The sequence below is a fragment of the Manduca sexta genome, chromosome 24 (assembly GCF_014839805.1).
Source record: "Manduca sexta isolate Smith_Timp_Sample1 chromosome 24, JHU_Msex_v1.0, whole genome shotgun sequence".
Taxonomy (NCBI): Eukaryota; Metazoa; Arthropoda; class Insecta; order Lepidoptera; family Sphingidae; genus Manduca; species Manduca sexta.
The window spans coordinates 14,829,808-14,847,638 of NC_051138.1; the positions used below are offsets into that span (position 1 = coordinate 14,829,808).

At 35.5% G+C, this 17,831-nt stretch overlaps 1 protein-coding gene across 1 annotated transcript in view; it reads left to right on the forward strand.

The window, feature by feature from the left end:
* The window catches only part of LOC115446385 (protein dachsous), a 308,434-nt gene that overhangs the window by 269,003 nt on the left and 21,600 nt on the right, over positions 1-17,831 (forward strand). The window contains 2 exon segments of the mRNA XM_030173034.2: positions 6,552-6,729; positions 9,226-9,699. Of these exon segments, the coding sequence (XP_030028894.1) occupies positions 6,552-6,729; positions 9,226-9,699 (652 nt within the window).

A 17,831-nucleotide genomic window follows, 5' to 3' on the forward strand; every position in this document is an offset into this window, starting at 1 on the left:
TTGAGAATTTGGCAAATCGTCGTCACCTCTTAGGAAATTCGATATTAAAAAGGCTTACATTCGATCAAGTTTTTTTTTTTATTGCCAGAACGCAAAATTTATAAAATGTGCACATTATTTCAAAAGAAAAAATAAAAGAATTTTTCGAATGTCACCAATTCGAATGAAGTTGAGTAAAATCTACGATTTATTTATTCTATGTCAATGAATAGTAAATTATTTTTATGTGTATTTACGAAATTACATATAGAATTGATAACTTTAAATGTATGTTCATTTGTTAATAATAATCTCTAACATATTCTTAAAGCAGTATACTTACATTTCTTAACAATAGTGCCTTATAAGAATATAATTGTTGAATTAACTCAGCGATTATTGCCCCGTTGCGAGCGCAGGACCATCCAAACTGCATCGTATCGGATGGCGGTTTCGCCAGTGTCGTTTCGAATTAGAGATGGCCTGTGATTTCGGCTCAAATGTCGATGCGTTTTCGGTTTTCTTGTAATAAAAATATTTTATGAGGTGTCCAAATTATTGACAAAGCCTAGCCACTATTCAAAATGATACCAAATTTACTATAATGGGAGGAATCTACGATTATATGTGCAATAACGACTTTAGCATTCTCAAACCAATACAAATAATATTCGCATGGTCTTTCACTGATATACTTTGTGTACCTTAAAGCATTTTACGAATAAAACTATCACCAACGTTGACGTCACCATCATGTCCATTCGATTACGTTTTATGGACAGTCGGTCAACCTTTATCATTCGGCCAATCGATAACAAAGCCATCTCATCCCTATGACCGGGCATCGGCGCTGACATGCGTTGACACTTCACATGCGCCCGCGCATCGAAATACCAATAAAATTCACGTATTTATGCACCACTTGCGCCTACATGCACGCTGAAATGTATCAGTTTTTAAACACGTTTAAAAGATACAAATTCGAGTTAAGTAATGTGATTATATTTAAAGATAACTTAGCGTGATTTTATTTGCGAATAAAGGTGATCTAAATAAATAAATACAAGCCACATATATTATTCCCGACACATTAAGAATCTCTGCATCGTAAAGGAAACTACGATAGGATTTAGTTTCATTCTGGTTTCTGAAATGGGAAAGTAGGTGTTATAATGTTTGTTTCCAAAATAAATTCAAATAAGGACTATAACTTAGGAGCAAAAAAATCAGCTGTTACCAATTAAAACTGATTATACCCATCGATAGCCTAGTTGGGTGTGGAACGGACTGCCAAGACGAATGTCCGCAGGTTCAAATCTCAAGGGCACACACCTCTGACTTTTCTAATAAATCATGTGTGTATTCGTTGTGAATGTATCGTTCGCTTTAACGGTGAAGGAAAACATCGTGAAGAAACCTGCACATCTGAGAAGTTCTCTATAGGAATTTCGAAGGTGTGTGAAGTCTACCAATCCGCACTAGGCCAGCGTGGTGGACTAAGGCCTAATCCCTCTCAGTAGTAGAGGAGGCCCGTGCTCAGCAGTGGGCAAGTATATAATACAGGGCTGATATTATATACCCATCGAACTCAACTTTTATTGAATGTTAATGTCAAATCAATAAAAAAAATTGACGTAGTTAAGATCGATTTTACGAATTTTATCTCGGTTTTTTAACCGACTTCATAAAAGGAGATTCTCAATTCGGCTGTATTTTTTCGTGTTTGTTACCTCAGAACTTTTTTATAATTATTATTTTCCCCGACGTAGACATTCGCAGCCTGCGTGTTCGCAGGGTGGAATGGGAAGATCCTATGATGACTTTGATCATATTGAAAACATAACTTAATGATACACTTACAATATATACAATTGTATTGTCACCAAAGCAATAAACAGTGGCAAGAGAATCAACCATAAACCACAATTAGAACCGCCATCCTTATTTAAATAGTCACAATTTTAATGAACTATGCGGCGGTATATCCATTTTAATTATTTAAAGTTAAGGCATTAAATAAATCGCCACAGACAATGAAGTGTTTAATGAACAAAAGGCTGAGAATCCAAAGGTCACTGAGAACCCTTATGGTCAATTAAAAGCAAGACAGTCGAGACCTCGATTCTCGGCGCGATTTATTTCAACTTACATATTATTTTGAATACTTCTGTGTTAAATACAGATATGGAGATACCGCTTTCGATAAAGTAGGAAAGTCTGTTTTACTGTCTTTTTGTTTTACTGCCTATCTTTGTTGAAAACGTTGTATACTTCTGGACCTCGGATATCACATTATACTGAGGGCAAGTATTTAGCGGCCGATAAAAGATATCCTATTTTTTATTAATGTCAAATTTTCAGATCGAATCCCAGTTTCATAATTATTAAAAGTTTTAACGTTCGTATAAAGTTATTCAAAATGTTATTACGGAACATTAAAATATCATTATTAAGTGAAGAATACATAATCAACTCGGTGAAAGTAGATTTACGATACAAAAGTGAAATCACTTTACAGTAATGACAATCAAAAATTTAAGCGCTGTTAAAATTTTCCCGTGCTCTCATATCAGATATAAAAGTCGCCGTAAATTTAAAATTAAGCAATAAACATAACATTTTAATACAAACTTAAATCAAAGCAATTGCAAAAACGACGTGACAACTATAAAAATACTCGAAAAGAATACCATCAATTAAATCCAATTACAAAAGAAAGTGAGGGTATCAACGGAATGCAGGTCACAAATTTGGAATCATTTTTTAATTACCTCAAAAACAGATCGAGCTGAATAAAACCCTGAACCATTTGATATAGAGTTGAAAACATTTCGAAGGTATCAAATCGGGCAGAAACTAATGGCACTACAAATACTTCCAAGTCCCAAGTGCGTCCCAGGTATTGTGCGGGATGTTTATTTTCCCTTGTACCACTGTCGCCTGGCGGTTACCTTATTCCTTTTAGCCTGGACAATTTTTAAATGGCTTATGTTTGATACCATTATTGTGTGCCAATCAGCTTGAATTACAATGTCCTTTACGTACGACCGGGCTGAGGTGGAATCTTTATTTTTATTTATATATTTTTGGTTTGTTTTTAACGGGGCAGATGTAAGTTTTATTTAGATGAGCTCTGTTACGTTTCTGAGTTTAGGCCATTTGAATGGGTCGTGGTTTGATTTAATGTATTCCTTTTCCCCTTTTGGAATAATCTTCTGATTTAAGTTAACAATGCTGAGAAATGGGGTACACAACAATGGTTATATAGGTATATAAGTAGTATGTACTGTGACTAAGCCGAGCTGGAATCTACTGCGTTTCGTGCCGTTTCCTTCTTCCTACTCTACAATGTGGTAACACCTATTTGAGTTAACAAAAATATATTTCACGGAAAAATTAGAATATCGGAATGCTGTTTAATTCACCCATTTCCGCCATATACTCCAACTAAACATTCCAACACGATTAAAATTCAAAATCTAAGACATTAGCGGCCATTAAAACCACTAATTGAGATGTGAAGGACAATTTTTAACCCGCCTACCTGACGTTACGCAAAGTCGTGAACGTCTGTGAGTACGCCATAAATCTTATTGTAGGCTCTCTTATCTCATGTGCCGAGGTACCAGATATAGCCTGTGTCAACTTGATTGAGAAATTTAAATATAAAACAAGTTAAATGTATCAACATCGGTAAAGACAGCTTTCGCTTTTTATCTTAAAACGCTCATACCTGATACCCGTTATTATATATTTACGAGCACTTATTTCGGCCAGTAGTGTAATTTGACCTTCCATAACGTTTAAATGTAAAAAAAAAATTTCGGTTTATAAAAATATTTGAGATTATTTACCTATAGATTCGTATGGGTTATCGATTTGGTGTTTTTGTATCTATATTTAAAATGTTATATTTATGCGTACTTATTTTGTTATTTAAATGTAAGGTGTTCTGAGGGAAGAGGAAATATTAGAAATGTACGGATAAGATTTGCTTCAAAACATATTTGAAAAACTGAATATATTTTCATAACACTATAAGATTACATTAAAGTTCTACCAAATGAATAATAATCATAATTTTATACAATTATAAGAGTTTGAATTGAAACATGAAGTCCACACCCTATTTTGATCATAATAGAGTTGAAATTAAATCGGAAGATTACTGAATTAAGCGTAATCAAGGAAGACTTATGCCCGATTCAAAAGATAGATAGCGTGAAATTAAATTTCTTAAAGTCATTAAAATATATTTTGAACCTCGTCGTGTGTGGCGACAAAATGGACAGTTATCGACAAATCTCTTAATTAAATACGGAGTTTTAAAGTAGGGAGAGACACTTTAATTGCAAATGGTAAAATTGAGAAATACTAACCTATTTTTAGTCTAAGAAAGCTGATATGTATTTAAATGGTCTGACACGGCACAAGATTGGTATTCATTTACATATCTTGTCAAAAAGTAAAAGGTAATTAAACATTGAATTAACTTTACAGTGGTTTGTTGTAGCAATCTGATTAACCCGTTTTTTAAGTTATTAATTAAATTAAAATAAGTACAAACAAAAAAGTGTTACGAAAAAATCTCGTCCCATTCCTACAGGAGGCCGTGTGCCGATAAAGCATCAATCAGGCAACACGTCCTCTCCCAATAATAATAAAGTAAGTCCAACATCAGATCCAAGTACTGTTTCTACAAATGCACTTCTCAGAACTGAATACCGTCGCGTGTACCTTTTTAATGACGACAAAACAAAAAAATCACACGCGACCCGCTTAATACGATATCTAATAAATAAAGAGGTTCGCATTATGTTCCCGAGTGTACCCGATTTTCGTGATTAAATTGTGTTTTTAATTTAATTATTGTTTCCGATTAATGCAAGTGTATCTAGACAATTTTATATCGATTGTGACTTGTATATCAAATAAAAATCGATTAAGAATCAAACTTAAACATTTCATTCATTTAATTTAGTACGTATATAACACAATTTGATGATTCCCAATATAAAACTTCAAAAGATATTGGCACCGGCCGCCGCCACACAAACACTGCGTCGAATTCATAAGCCCTCATAATGTGCGTTAAACCTTCACCAAATTCAAAGGATCGGGATCCAATCGAACACCGGCCAAAATCACATGAATGGCTCAATAATAAAGCAATTTATATTAATGATTGACCAAAGATAATAAGACAAACTACAAGAATAAAGTCATTAGCGAAATCTCTAAAACTAACACAGTTTATTTCGATGGAGAACATCAAAGAATTGTCAGTCTTATTACTAAAGTGTTTTGGTTGAAAATTTACGTACTCATCATCTCATATTCCAACCACCATTTATCTTAGTATTGGACATGAATGCAATTAATCAAGTGCCGTTGTCACGTCCGTAATATAACGAAGGTAAAGAAAGGAAAAAGATGATTTTTTTAACTAATTATCGAGTGCGGGGTCTCATACTTTTTGGCCACTTAACACCTTCAGTGCCAATTTGTCGGCCGTACAGTTTCGTATGAACTTTGGCATTTGTTCGCATTTTCATTATTGCCGCTTTCATTATCGTATTTTTATTCTTCGTTGATTTATTTCTTGGCATTTTCATTCTTGTTTTATCACGCTGTGTTGTGTTCGTTTTGCGTCACGTGTCGTTTATGCCTTGTCGCTTTTATTCCTTCTTATTTTGTAGATCATGTCGTATAGGGACGTTTTTTATTTTTTTAAACTTATACTACCCTGATACCTATATCGAACGCTACTATGCGTCGTCGATGTTACTTTAATTATAATGTTATAATCCAAGTTTTTCTGACATTGTTGATAATGTGTATGAACTAAGCAACAGGCACTATTGATGAAGCTATTAAACAGCTTTCTCGGACTTTGGAGTATATAACTTCTGAAATTTAAGACATTGCTTCCAAAAACAAAATTTCAATTTTAGAATCTTTATCCACAATTTAAACTCTCAAAATGACTTCTTTAGCTCCTTTTGCTAAAAGATTTGCGACGTGGCTAGTTGCAAGTATGTCCTTTTGGTACAAGTCCTTGGGTACGTTGGGACCTCACACTCGGCGGATCAATTCACGTTGAATTAAATGCATTTAATTAATTACGATTGCTATCTCGACCGGTCTTCGGAGGCTGCAATTAGTCGCGGTGTAGTCGGCCCCGGTCGCAGTACCGATCCTTTGTTACATGCCAATTGATAGCGGAGATATTTCCTGCTGGCAGTCGCGTGCTTCTAATATTACATACGTTTTATATTAGACATGTGCGGAACCCGAAGGTATACCTTCATTTTGCGATGTTCGAAGGATGTTATTTCAAATTCCATCAATGCATATATTATTGTCAAGTGAACTATAAAACGAACGACTGTACCTGTCCGTTCATTTATTTCATTCCCTTTCTTCAACCGCATTGTTTAAGCTTTCCCTTAATTTATTGATTGCGAAATTCATTGACTTTTTTCTTTCAATCACTCAGACACTTCCATTCATTTGTAACTCATTCACACTTTCCATTAATATTTCCATTAATCTCATCTTTTCTTTTGCAGATGTCAGCTATCGACCCCGACTGTGGAGTGAATGCCATAGTAAACTACACCTTGGCTGATAGATTCGCGAAGCCACAGTTTTCAGTAAAGCCTGATACTGGAGAACTTTGTGTATCCGCTCCTTTGGACTATGAAGCTAACAGCGACTTCGAGTTTCCTGTTATTGCTACTGATAGAGGTAAGAATATTTTTGTATATTTTGAAAGCACTGTATAAATTATAGAATTTGGGTTTTTGTATTAAGACACATTTCCGATTAGTTAAGTTTTAAAAAGTAAGTTATAGCTTAATAGAAACGATATGTACAAATTCAATTGATGTCTCTTAATTAGCAAATACGGCATCATATCAAAATTAACTTTAATGATTGTTTGATATTCTCATAATATGCAGTTAATGTTTCATCAAACCCACATGCCTGCTAGTGATATGCGAATTATGTCAACAAAACATCTAACTTTATAATATATTCAAATTGATTTTGGAAGTGTCTAAGACCCATTAGACGATCCTCTTCTGATTTCTTGATAAAGTTTATTAATTTTGAAACCAAGTCTTAAAATATGTGGGTTGTTTAAATTGTAACACTACTTCGGTTAATACTTCTGAAGCCTATTCATGCAGCAAATCAGTATAAGCATTTCAACTGCATTCAATACTTCCTCGAGTTGACAACCTAAAATGCAAATCTATGCTATACGTAAGATGAACTATTTTATAACAATTCATTTGCAACAACCATCGCTTCTGAGCACTTGTTTCTATTTGCTAAGTGGGTTAACGACATTCCGAGTCGAGACCATTATCATAGAGTTCTCGACTAAATTAATACCTAAGTAATTAGTTATATTGATAACCGCAGGTACGGTGTACAGAACAGATAACATCATTTAAAACAACATTGGAGTCGAGTTAGTACCTTGTTGCTCTATTTCGTTTGAGATTTGTACAGTCAGCTACAAAAGTAACTGAACGAAAAAATAACTTCAAAAAGCTTCTACGTATTAACTTTATTCTAAATGCTTTTTTCTTTATATAAAATAAAGTAAGCATTGGAAAATTTAGTTTAGTGAAGAAAAAACGATTTTTGATACGGACATAAAGGTTTAAAGGCAACTTGAAATTGTTAGTTTGTTCAACTACTTTTGTGGCTGACTGTACTTTAACTAATTGAAGTATGGCATTGATACGATGTTCGTAATTAGGAGGAATTTTAGTCATTATAATCTTTGGAAAATTACAGATTCATAATCTACTAATCGACTTCCTTGACCTTTTATATATGGTCTGAAACAAATTACGCATAAAATTGGTACATGTCAATTTACTTTGATATTTAAAAACCCATTTGCGAGATAAATTATACAAATATATACATAATTAACGTAAAACATTTTATGAGTAAATAATTTTATGAAGTTACTGACATTTCCCAGCAAATTGAATCAACACAAGTGGAAGGATTAAGTCAGATTACAAAATAATTTATAGAAGCAAATGAAACGAAATTATATGTGTGATAAATAAAATTCAATAAGAAATAATTTATCATTTTCGAATTACGATTAAAGACGGATCGTTCGCATCAACACATCAATGGCTTGGCGAATTTTCCATTGGTTTAAAAATAATCCAGTGATGATTCCCAAATAAATTGCTCAAACGTCGTCTCCTCACTCCACACTCCAGCTGATTTATGGTGCGAGGGTCCGCCGACTATTACTTCTTTAGAGTTTTTATTTTTGTTCAATCTCTTGGCAACTTTGTGTCGCCGACGGCTAAAGGTTTGGGAATTTGGAAGCCATTTTCGGCTCGTGTGTATGTTTGTAAATTGAATGGGAGACATGCAACGGGCCAGGAATGCGTACGTATATATATGAGTGCATAATGCTTGCATTTTTAAGATTATCTTACTGAAAATTCGAAGTCATTGTATACAAGCCAGAGGAAAGAGTGCAATTTTCTTTATAGAAAGTTTTAAACTCTTTAATATTTTAAATAGCTTATCACAGTCTTTTAATTTTAAGAAGAGTAAAGAAGTAAAATTTAAAGAATAAAATTATTTAATAAAAAAAGAAATCCTTAGTTAATATAATACAGTTCAAAACATCGGTGTGTAATTAAAAGGCACGTACATTTTTCCAACTTCCAACCACGTTGGCTTTGTATTTCAAATATTTTGGTCCATATTTTGAAAACAAGTTGAAAGTTAATACTGTGTGGGAACTAAATTCACATATAGAGCAACACCTTTGTTTAACTTTAAATAAATATGTATGTTTTAGTCTAAAGCTGTTATAATTATGTACAACGTCTTAGCCGTTATAAATTCTGACAAATATAAGATTTTGTTCAGTACTCTGCTTATTCATACTGAACTTAACAAGCAAATACAATGTAATTTAATTATGAATCCCTATGCGGCTGGCATGGTCTCCTAAGAGACTCAAAGCCTCTAAACAAATAAAGAGAAAAAAAATATGAATCACCGATCAAATTATTTTTGCCATAACTAATACTCCATTACAAACCAAAAAAAGACAAACAAACAATTATTACCATCGCTAACATTCGCAAAACGCGTTGACAACAGCATAAATCAGCTTGCTGTCAATTAAACATAACATTACAACAATACAAACAATCAAGGTACCAATTATTTATATATTCGCAGGGGGCCTGTCCACGACTGCCATGGTTAAGATCCAACTGGTCGATATGAACGACAACACACCCGCCTTCACCGCTAAAGATTACAACGTGTCTTTGAAAGAGGGTCGGGTATCGTCCACGGAGCCAATCATCGCTGTATCAGCAACCGATTCCGATTCCGGCAGGTTCGGCAGCGTCACTTATAGAATCGTCAGCGGGAATGATAATGACGTGTTCAGAATAGATAGGAGTACCGGCGAGATCCTTGTTACGAAGCCGTCTCTGATTGATAAGGATAAGAAGTTTGATCTGGAGGTGTCTGCGACTGACGGTGGGGGGCTGGCGGCGCCGCAGCCAGCGGTGGTGCATGTTACGGTGATGCCCGCGGGAGTGGGTTCCGCGCTGTTTGATAAGCCGCGGTATAATTTTCGGGTGAAGGAAGATGTGAGGGTTGGAAGCGTTGTTGGAAATCTGAAGGCTACTGCTGGTGACAGAGGTGAGTTGTTTATTTTTATATTATATAAATTTGTATAATATAGTACTAATAGTATATGTTTAAACGTAGCAACAAATACCTTGTCAAAAATAATGCGAAATTGTTTAAATGATTGTGTTGTTGACTCACTGCTTCTATAATTTTTAATGAAGAATTTGCAGTAAAAAACGATCAAACCAGCATCATACATTCCTGAGACGCATGACTCAACGACAGCTAAAATTCCTTAGTATAAAATAAAAATCCGTCAAAACCAATTGAACTAGAGATTAAACAGAATCCGAAAATCGATATTTGCACAAATCATGAATTCGAATTAATCGTTTCCCAAGAAATCATCGGTATTGATCATTAGTATTCCCGGACAGAAAGCTGGCGACCGCTTAAGGTTACGAACAGGGGAACACACTTAGGGAGAAGAGTAAATATTAATGTAGCGGGAGCGTGTACCACCGTCCGCCGGAATTACCTTATAGCTTCATTTTGCTTTAACAAATTTATTGAAATCGTGCCACTGCGGCTTGCGTCCGAGTCGTGGGCGGCAGCGGTCGAGAAGTTTGGCAATGGTTTTGCTTTGATAAGTATAGTTAGTTGAAATTTGTGTTATATTCGTCTCTTTGGTAGTATTTAGATGGGAATTTCATAAAACACTTAAGTTGATGTTTTAAACTATTATCTACGGTATAGCGCAATATTAAACTAAAAAGATCTCGGCAAGACCAGTAAATACATTTTCACACACTTTTAATACACCAATAAAAATACCATTTTTTTGTTTGCTTGACAAAAGTCGTTCATTTCAGTTATTATTATTTGTACATTATTACATTTATTGGAAGTAAAATTTTCATTTTACGGCACATAAACTGTATACTAATATATCGGCTACTGAAGAGCTGACTCCATTCGTCAAACAATAATTAATACCATATAAAAGTCGACATCATTTCTCCGGTTGAAAGGCTTATTGACTTAAACGACATTTTTTTACGACACTCAGTTTCATACTTATTTAAAATCAGCATTTTTTCTGTTTTTTTTTTAACTTAGTTAATTTTTTTCGATAATATATCGCTTAATTTAGTTAGCCTTTCAACATTCAATTTGATCCTATAACTTGACTCATCGATTTTAACCATTCCCGTCGACATTGGAGTTACTAAGCATTATGAAATTACATGTATATAAAGACTGCCTGAATGGCGTAGTTCGACATTGGAGTTACTAAGCATTATGAAATTACATGTATAAAAAAGACCAAGTGGCGTAGTTGTATTATGGTACGACTGGTACGAGGTCTCGGGTTCGATCCCCGGGTCGGGGCAGTGATATTGGGTTTTTCTACTCAGTATCAGTCGGAGTCTAGAATTTGCCCACCATATGGCGATAGGTTTGTTACCTTCGAAATACAGATGGCGCAAGTTGCCCCACTGCCTACCTCGAGGATAAAAGGCGTGAGTATGTGTACCAAGAAAAATACTTTACCTATACCAACGATAAAGGAGTGCACCACGCTGACTACTTTACCTTAAACCCAGTCAAGCACACTATAACTACTCGGCAGTAATCGCCTATTGTCTGAGCAGCATCACGACCAATGCCGAGCGTCGTTGGCGCATTCAATCCGCTTCTTTTATGACTGCGGCCCTTCCGCCGTCTCGTTATCACATGCAAAGCCAATTGTGTTTCGAAATGATCTTGGAGATGGTTTTGGTATGGACATGAGGGTGTAAGTTTGTTGGTCTTTGACAAATGTGACTTATGATGCTTTTATCCCTGAAAAGTTTGGAATAGTGGATGATGCTATCCCGAGTCGATACGTTGAAGTCAGCATAGCCATTCTTCTTTTCTCCAATAGTAGATTACTGTTTTTTCCAGCCAAAAAAAGTATTTCGTGCTATAATTTCCCCAAGCTTATTTATTTAGGAACAACTAGTAGGAGTTACACTATTATTATATTAAGGTTAGTACACAAGATAAAAAAATAACTGCACTACTTTTGAAGCTAAACACTAAAACACGTGGTAAATCTTTTACAAACACGGCATCACATAAACCTCTAAAATAAACTAAAATCGATTTAATTCAATTTTAGATCACAAACATCAAAACTAGTTCGATATTCAATACTCAATGTAACAGAATAAGGCAGTATATCACACCGTTTTGTAACAACACGTGCTCGCTGCGCACCACGAAACTTAATGCCACAGAAAACCATTCGAAACGTTCGTGTAAATACGCATTCCGCCCACAAATTTATTTGTACGTTTAGCTAATAATTAACGGTGTGAACGGCCCCGAATGGTTCGTATTTTAAATCGATTCTTATTTCAAAATATCCGTTAATTTCGGTGTGTGAGGAGAAATGGATCTTATTGTCATCGTCGTAACGACGGTTTGTGAATAATAATAAAATTGCATTAATAGTATATCGTATGCGAGAATCTATCTAGGTGGATACGTATAGTATTATAATATATATCTGGCGTTTAGTAGCAGCTTATAATTACAGTTAAAATTGGGCTTAGTTACTCAAAAAAAAATATAGTCTTATGAAGATCTTATCTTTTTATCATCCTAGATTTAAATAACATAATAAAAATACATCACACTCATATAACTCTTTCTTAGGACCAGTTATAGTATACATACATAACATCACGCATTTATCCCCGAAGGGGTATGCAGAAGCGTAACTAGGGCACCCACTTTTCGCCAAGTATGTTCCGTCCCATGATGTGATAGGGGGCGAGCCTTTCGCCATATCGGGCACAAATTCCAGACTCCGGGCTGATACTGAGCAGAAAAACCCAAATATCACTTTGCCCGACCCGGGATTCGAACTCAGGACCTCAGAGCGCTATTGTACCGGACATGCAATACAACTACGCCACCGAGGCAGTCTACCATATAGACTGCCTCGGCAGCTATAGTATACCTTGATATTTCACAGCTGTAACAGTATGTTAGTCACTCATTCCACCGTAATTTCAGCACACCAAATCTGAGTAATTTTCTCACAAACCTTTAAATTAAGAAATAAAAATTGATCTACTTCATGTATGGATAACTAAAGCGGCGTTTTAAGAGCTATAACAATTGCATTTGGAATTATGGATCGGTAACAAAGGCGAGGTCCGCCCATTCAATAATTTGATGGTTGATACGAGTTTTTGCACGTTATAAGAGTAACTCCAATTGAGCAATTATCTTGAGATACTCAGTCCCGGAACACGCCCATGCAATGATGCCGATTGCTTTCAAAGAATACTGGCATATTGCAATGAAAATTAAAAAGTATTTTTTGAAAAAAGAATATTTGACTTCATGGCGTTCTTTGATTATATAAAATGTCATTTAGACTTGCCGAATGACTTGGCGAATTCATGCACGAATATGACTATGAATTATTATGAGTAACGAATATACCCGAATGAGTTAACACACTCGTGTTCGTGACTATTCGACTGTACTCGGCAAGTGTCGGAATCAGGGGTGAAATTTGAATGTAGAATCTATAGCATAAAGTAAATATATAGTAAAGTTTGAAGTTTATTCTACCAACACTTTTTTGAAAAATACTCATGTCGAGTTCAAAATTTAAATTGCGACGGAAATGATAAGCTATAACATAGTTTAGACGGAATTAAGCTCTAACAGCAAGTTCAATGCACGTCAACATTTAGAAAATATTTTCAGTAATTAAATCAAACAAGCGGCGATAGCATAGTTGGGTGTGGAACGGACTGCCAAGACGAATGTCCGCAGGTTCAAATCCCAAGAGCACACACCTCTGACTTTTCTAAAATCATGTGTGTATTCTTTGTGAATTTATCGTTCGCTTTAACCGTGAAGGAAAACATCGTGAGGAAACCTGCACATCTGAGAAGTTCTCTATAGGAATTTCGAAGGTGTGTGAAGTCTACCAAACCCCCTAGGCCAACGTGGTGGACTAAGGCCTCATCCCTCTCAGTAGTAGAGGAGGCCCGTGCTCAGCAGTGGGCAAGTATATAATACAGGGCTGATATTATTATTATTTTAATTAAATCAAAACGTGACAAAAACCGTCCGTTCTGTTCCAGATGTATATTTCTAATAATGTAAGGATCGTAACATCATTGATAAATCAAATCGTAGTACTATACCGGGGAACACGTCCCACCTCGGCCGGGGAACGCAGCGCGTTTCGCTAATATTTATACCGGCTTTGTGGCTGTTAGTTACACCGTCGTGTAATAAAATATATTTATAAGACGAAATTTTTATGTATGGGCAGCGTGCATCGGAACTGCCCACAAATATATTCAACGCCGTACTCATTAAAAAAATGTAGCATTATTTTTAGGGCATGTGTTATTTAATACTTTAAGTTAATACTTGAAGCAATATCATTGTCAAACGGTAAGGGTGAAATGAAACATTAGACATAATGAGATGACTGTTGCATTTAAAGCTGCACAGTCACTTGAAGTTTTTCTATATTTCTCTTATCAACACTGCTAAACTCCATTACCCAATAATTTAACCAAGCCATTTCCATACAACGAACATAACCACAAGTTAGGTGAAAGAGGAAGCCATTCATGAACTCCTGTACTAGTTTCGGTTCGATATCGTGAGCCTCGCACCTCATTAGTATGTCTAATGCGTCTGCCACGACGTCTGCGAGTTTGCCGAGTGAGCCGAATCGTGAACCATCGCAGATTACCATCTTTAGTATTGTCGTATTCATAAGTCATAAATACTCATCGTCATTAGCGTATTAATGTTGGAAGGTAATAACTGAGTTCGAAGATGGTAGGAAAGTGAATATTGATGAAGAATTGAAAGATGACGTAACAAATTGTATTGGGTAGCTTAATACTTAATGACACTGTTCTGATGGTTTGAATTCTAGGGCGGGCAAAGTGATATTATTTTTTTCTAGTCAATATCAGCTCGAAGTTTATATGACGATAGGTTCGCTTCCTATCATATCACAGGACGAAACACACAGGCGAGAAGTGGATGCCCTGGTTGGACCTCTGTCTACCGCTTCGGGGATAAAGAAGTGGTATGTGTGGTTGTGTGTATACTTAAAATAATTTAAGCCTAATGAAAAACTTCAGTTTAATAACAGTGCTACTGTATTGAAGGTATTGCTCGTAGCTTCGCTCGCATGTGAAAATACTTCTGAAATAAAAGTGTTATTATGTACTTTTACGGGCTAAGTGTAACCGATATTATGTTAATGCAGGACTTTTTTACATCATATTACATTCAAATTCGTTCTAAAACATTTCTAACGCCCTAAAATATTCAGAAATGCATTTACAATACCAAAAATAAAACCATATACAACAAGCCACAAAGCAACTCAATTCAGTTGCTGCTCGGAATCACGACCTCTAATTATAAAGTACGGTGTAACGACAGCCACTATGCGAGTCCACGTTTATTCTATTGTAAGTTCCACCACTGTAAATCACTGAATTGCAAACCGTACCGTTACAGTGCGCGGGGCACTTGTCTATGAGAACTCCTCGCTATGACTCCGCCATTGTTGGGACATAGAGATAGCGGTCGCTTAAGATTCATAGTTTGAACCACTGCGTATATTAAAGGGTAAAATATTGTACTTGTAATGGTTTATGAGAATCTGGTGTTGGGAATGCGTGTTTGCAAAATGTTGTAATTTTCTCAACGCCATACGTTCATACAACTGACACCTTTTTGTTGTTTGCAACGACAAATTCGTTTTTCCTTTTAAACGAAGTATTCTTAACCCAATTTTCATTCGCTAAGATATACACTCATAAAATATGTTGGGAAGACTTGAAGCGAAATCAAACAGGCAGCTCAAGATCGTGCGCGATGGAGAGTCACTGTAGATGCTCTCTGTCCCATCTAGGGGACGATCTGACTAATGATGTACACGCTCGCCAGAGGCGATATACCAACATTATCTTCATCATCATCATTTTTTCTGAAATGTTCCATTCAGAAAAATAGCACTAAATGCATTAGACTGACTGCGGTCCTGTCTCATGCGTCTTGGTCAGATATATTATTTTCCTCATATCCCTTAATGTAAAACCGACTAATTATTATCCCCCAATTAATACTTCCAAAGCGTTAAATATTCACATGAATTTGAAAAACAAAGAAATTTTTCTGCTTTTCAAAAAAAATACATTTATTTCAATAGTGGTTTACATAGTTTTGGGCGCTAGATTAGTATTAAACCGTTTACTCAAATCCTCTTTCTCTATAGACTAGCCTGACTCACGTGTTATGAAATGTCATGAATTTTTTCCTCAATTCAAATTGACAAAAAAGCTAAAACGCAGTTAAAATGTAACGTCTGATAAAACTTTTAATCAAATTTCGCATTACCTGTGAACAATAGTCACGATTCCGCAATAAACCATACAGGTTATCAAACCGACAGTTAAAATTAACTAGAAAAAAGAAGTTAAAGCAGCAGCAACCCATAATTCATTTTTGGTTAATTGAAGTGTAATTTTTTATCAATATACTTACAAATAAATGAGTGTTACTGCAATAGTAATATCGTGTGATTACGTATTGCAAATCAAATCTAAAGATTGTGCAGATACCGCTCTTAAAAATTATAATCACATTGTACTGTTTTTGTTGGGCGCAAGGCATAAGCGGTGAGAGACGAGACTTATGTTTCTTTTATACAAGCGACCTCACTGCAACTAATGGTAAGTGGGGTCCAATAGAATGTCAAATGACGAGAGATGATCCCCTCGACAGTCGACACAACTATGCCTGTTGGAACCGGATATATACAGGCTGATACCAGAACGCGACATTTACGTGCGCCACTATGGCAGGTTTTAAGATCTTGTATACAGTGGTCGCTATCCGTCGAAAATATAACTTAACAGCATATTTTTTGTTTATGTGAATAGGTCACATTAATTCAAGTTTCTTGTCTCACGGTAAGTAGAATCTTTAGTTAGCCAAAACTATATTATTACAAAGTATTGCAAGTCTGCATCACACATTACTCCACTAAGTTTGTGGCGGTGGAATCGCGGGCCAGACATTTTATATAATGTGGGGTGATTATGTTTGTTCAAGATAACCTTAAGAAGAATACCTGTAAGCGTTAAAACTTTGCACTTCAATAAAGTTTTCTTTGCAATTTATTTACGGGTGGCAATGATCATTTACATTATTCGGAACACTTTAGTATTAAGTCCTGCTCAACCATTTCATCATAAACCTTTAATGACAACTGTACTAAATCAGTAATTCAAAAATCCTATCCTAAAACTTCAAATCGTCATTTCCTCCACTTCAAACCAAACACAACCCAGCCTTGGGTTTAATTAGAAAGAGGTTCCATAACATTTACGATCAGCGTACAGACATACGGACGCACGCCCTCTGCCAGATTTATTACTAACTTGCCCCAAGATAAATATACATTGATTAAAAAATATTACATTATGTTACCGCGCATCGCTGTGGCACTGTTTTGAAGACGTTTTTGTATATTGTTTTATTTCGTTGTTGGTTAAGTTCGCATCGGCTTCTGGAGCATTTTATTTTGGCAAACGAGGAATAAATTGATAATCTTACCTACTACTAAAGATGCACATCGTTCTTGGTTAGTTTCGATGAGTTAATTTCTGATTTCCAAAAGTTTATTAACTGCAATATATTCAGATAAAACATCAGCTAGGCTGAGTGTTCTGCAAGATATTATACTGTTTACTTTATTAACACTGCTTCTTATTCATCAGATCCCGTTGTAAACGCGGACAATCTATAACATCCTGATGCTAACGCAAAAACAAATTATATTCCACACCCGACCATACATTTAAAGGTAAAAACCGAAAGATCTAATACAAAAACACTGCACAGGTTATTAAATATTTCAAGTTAATGGTGCAAGTTACTCGAGCTGTCATTTCCCACAAGCTGACGCGCCCACAACGATAGAGTTGCGTTAGATGATATTTTGCCATAATTACTAATCCATTGCCGTCTAATCAAATATCGATTTAATGTATTAATGCATGTACCCGTTAATCGACCACACACGCTATAAATCTATCATGTATGACAGTCAATCTATAGAAAAATCTATTGGTGCGGGAAATAGCCGT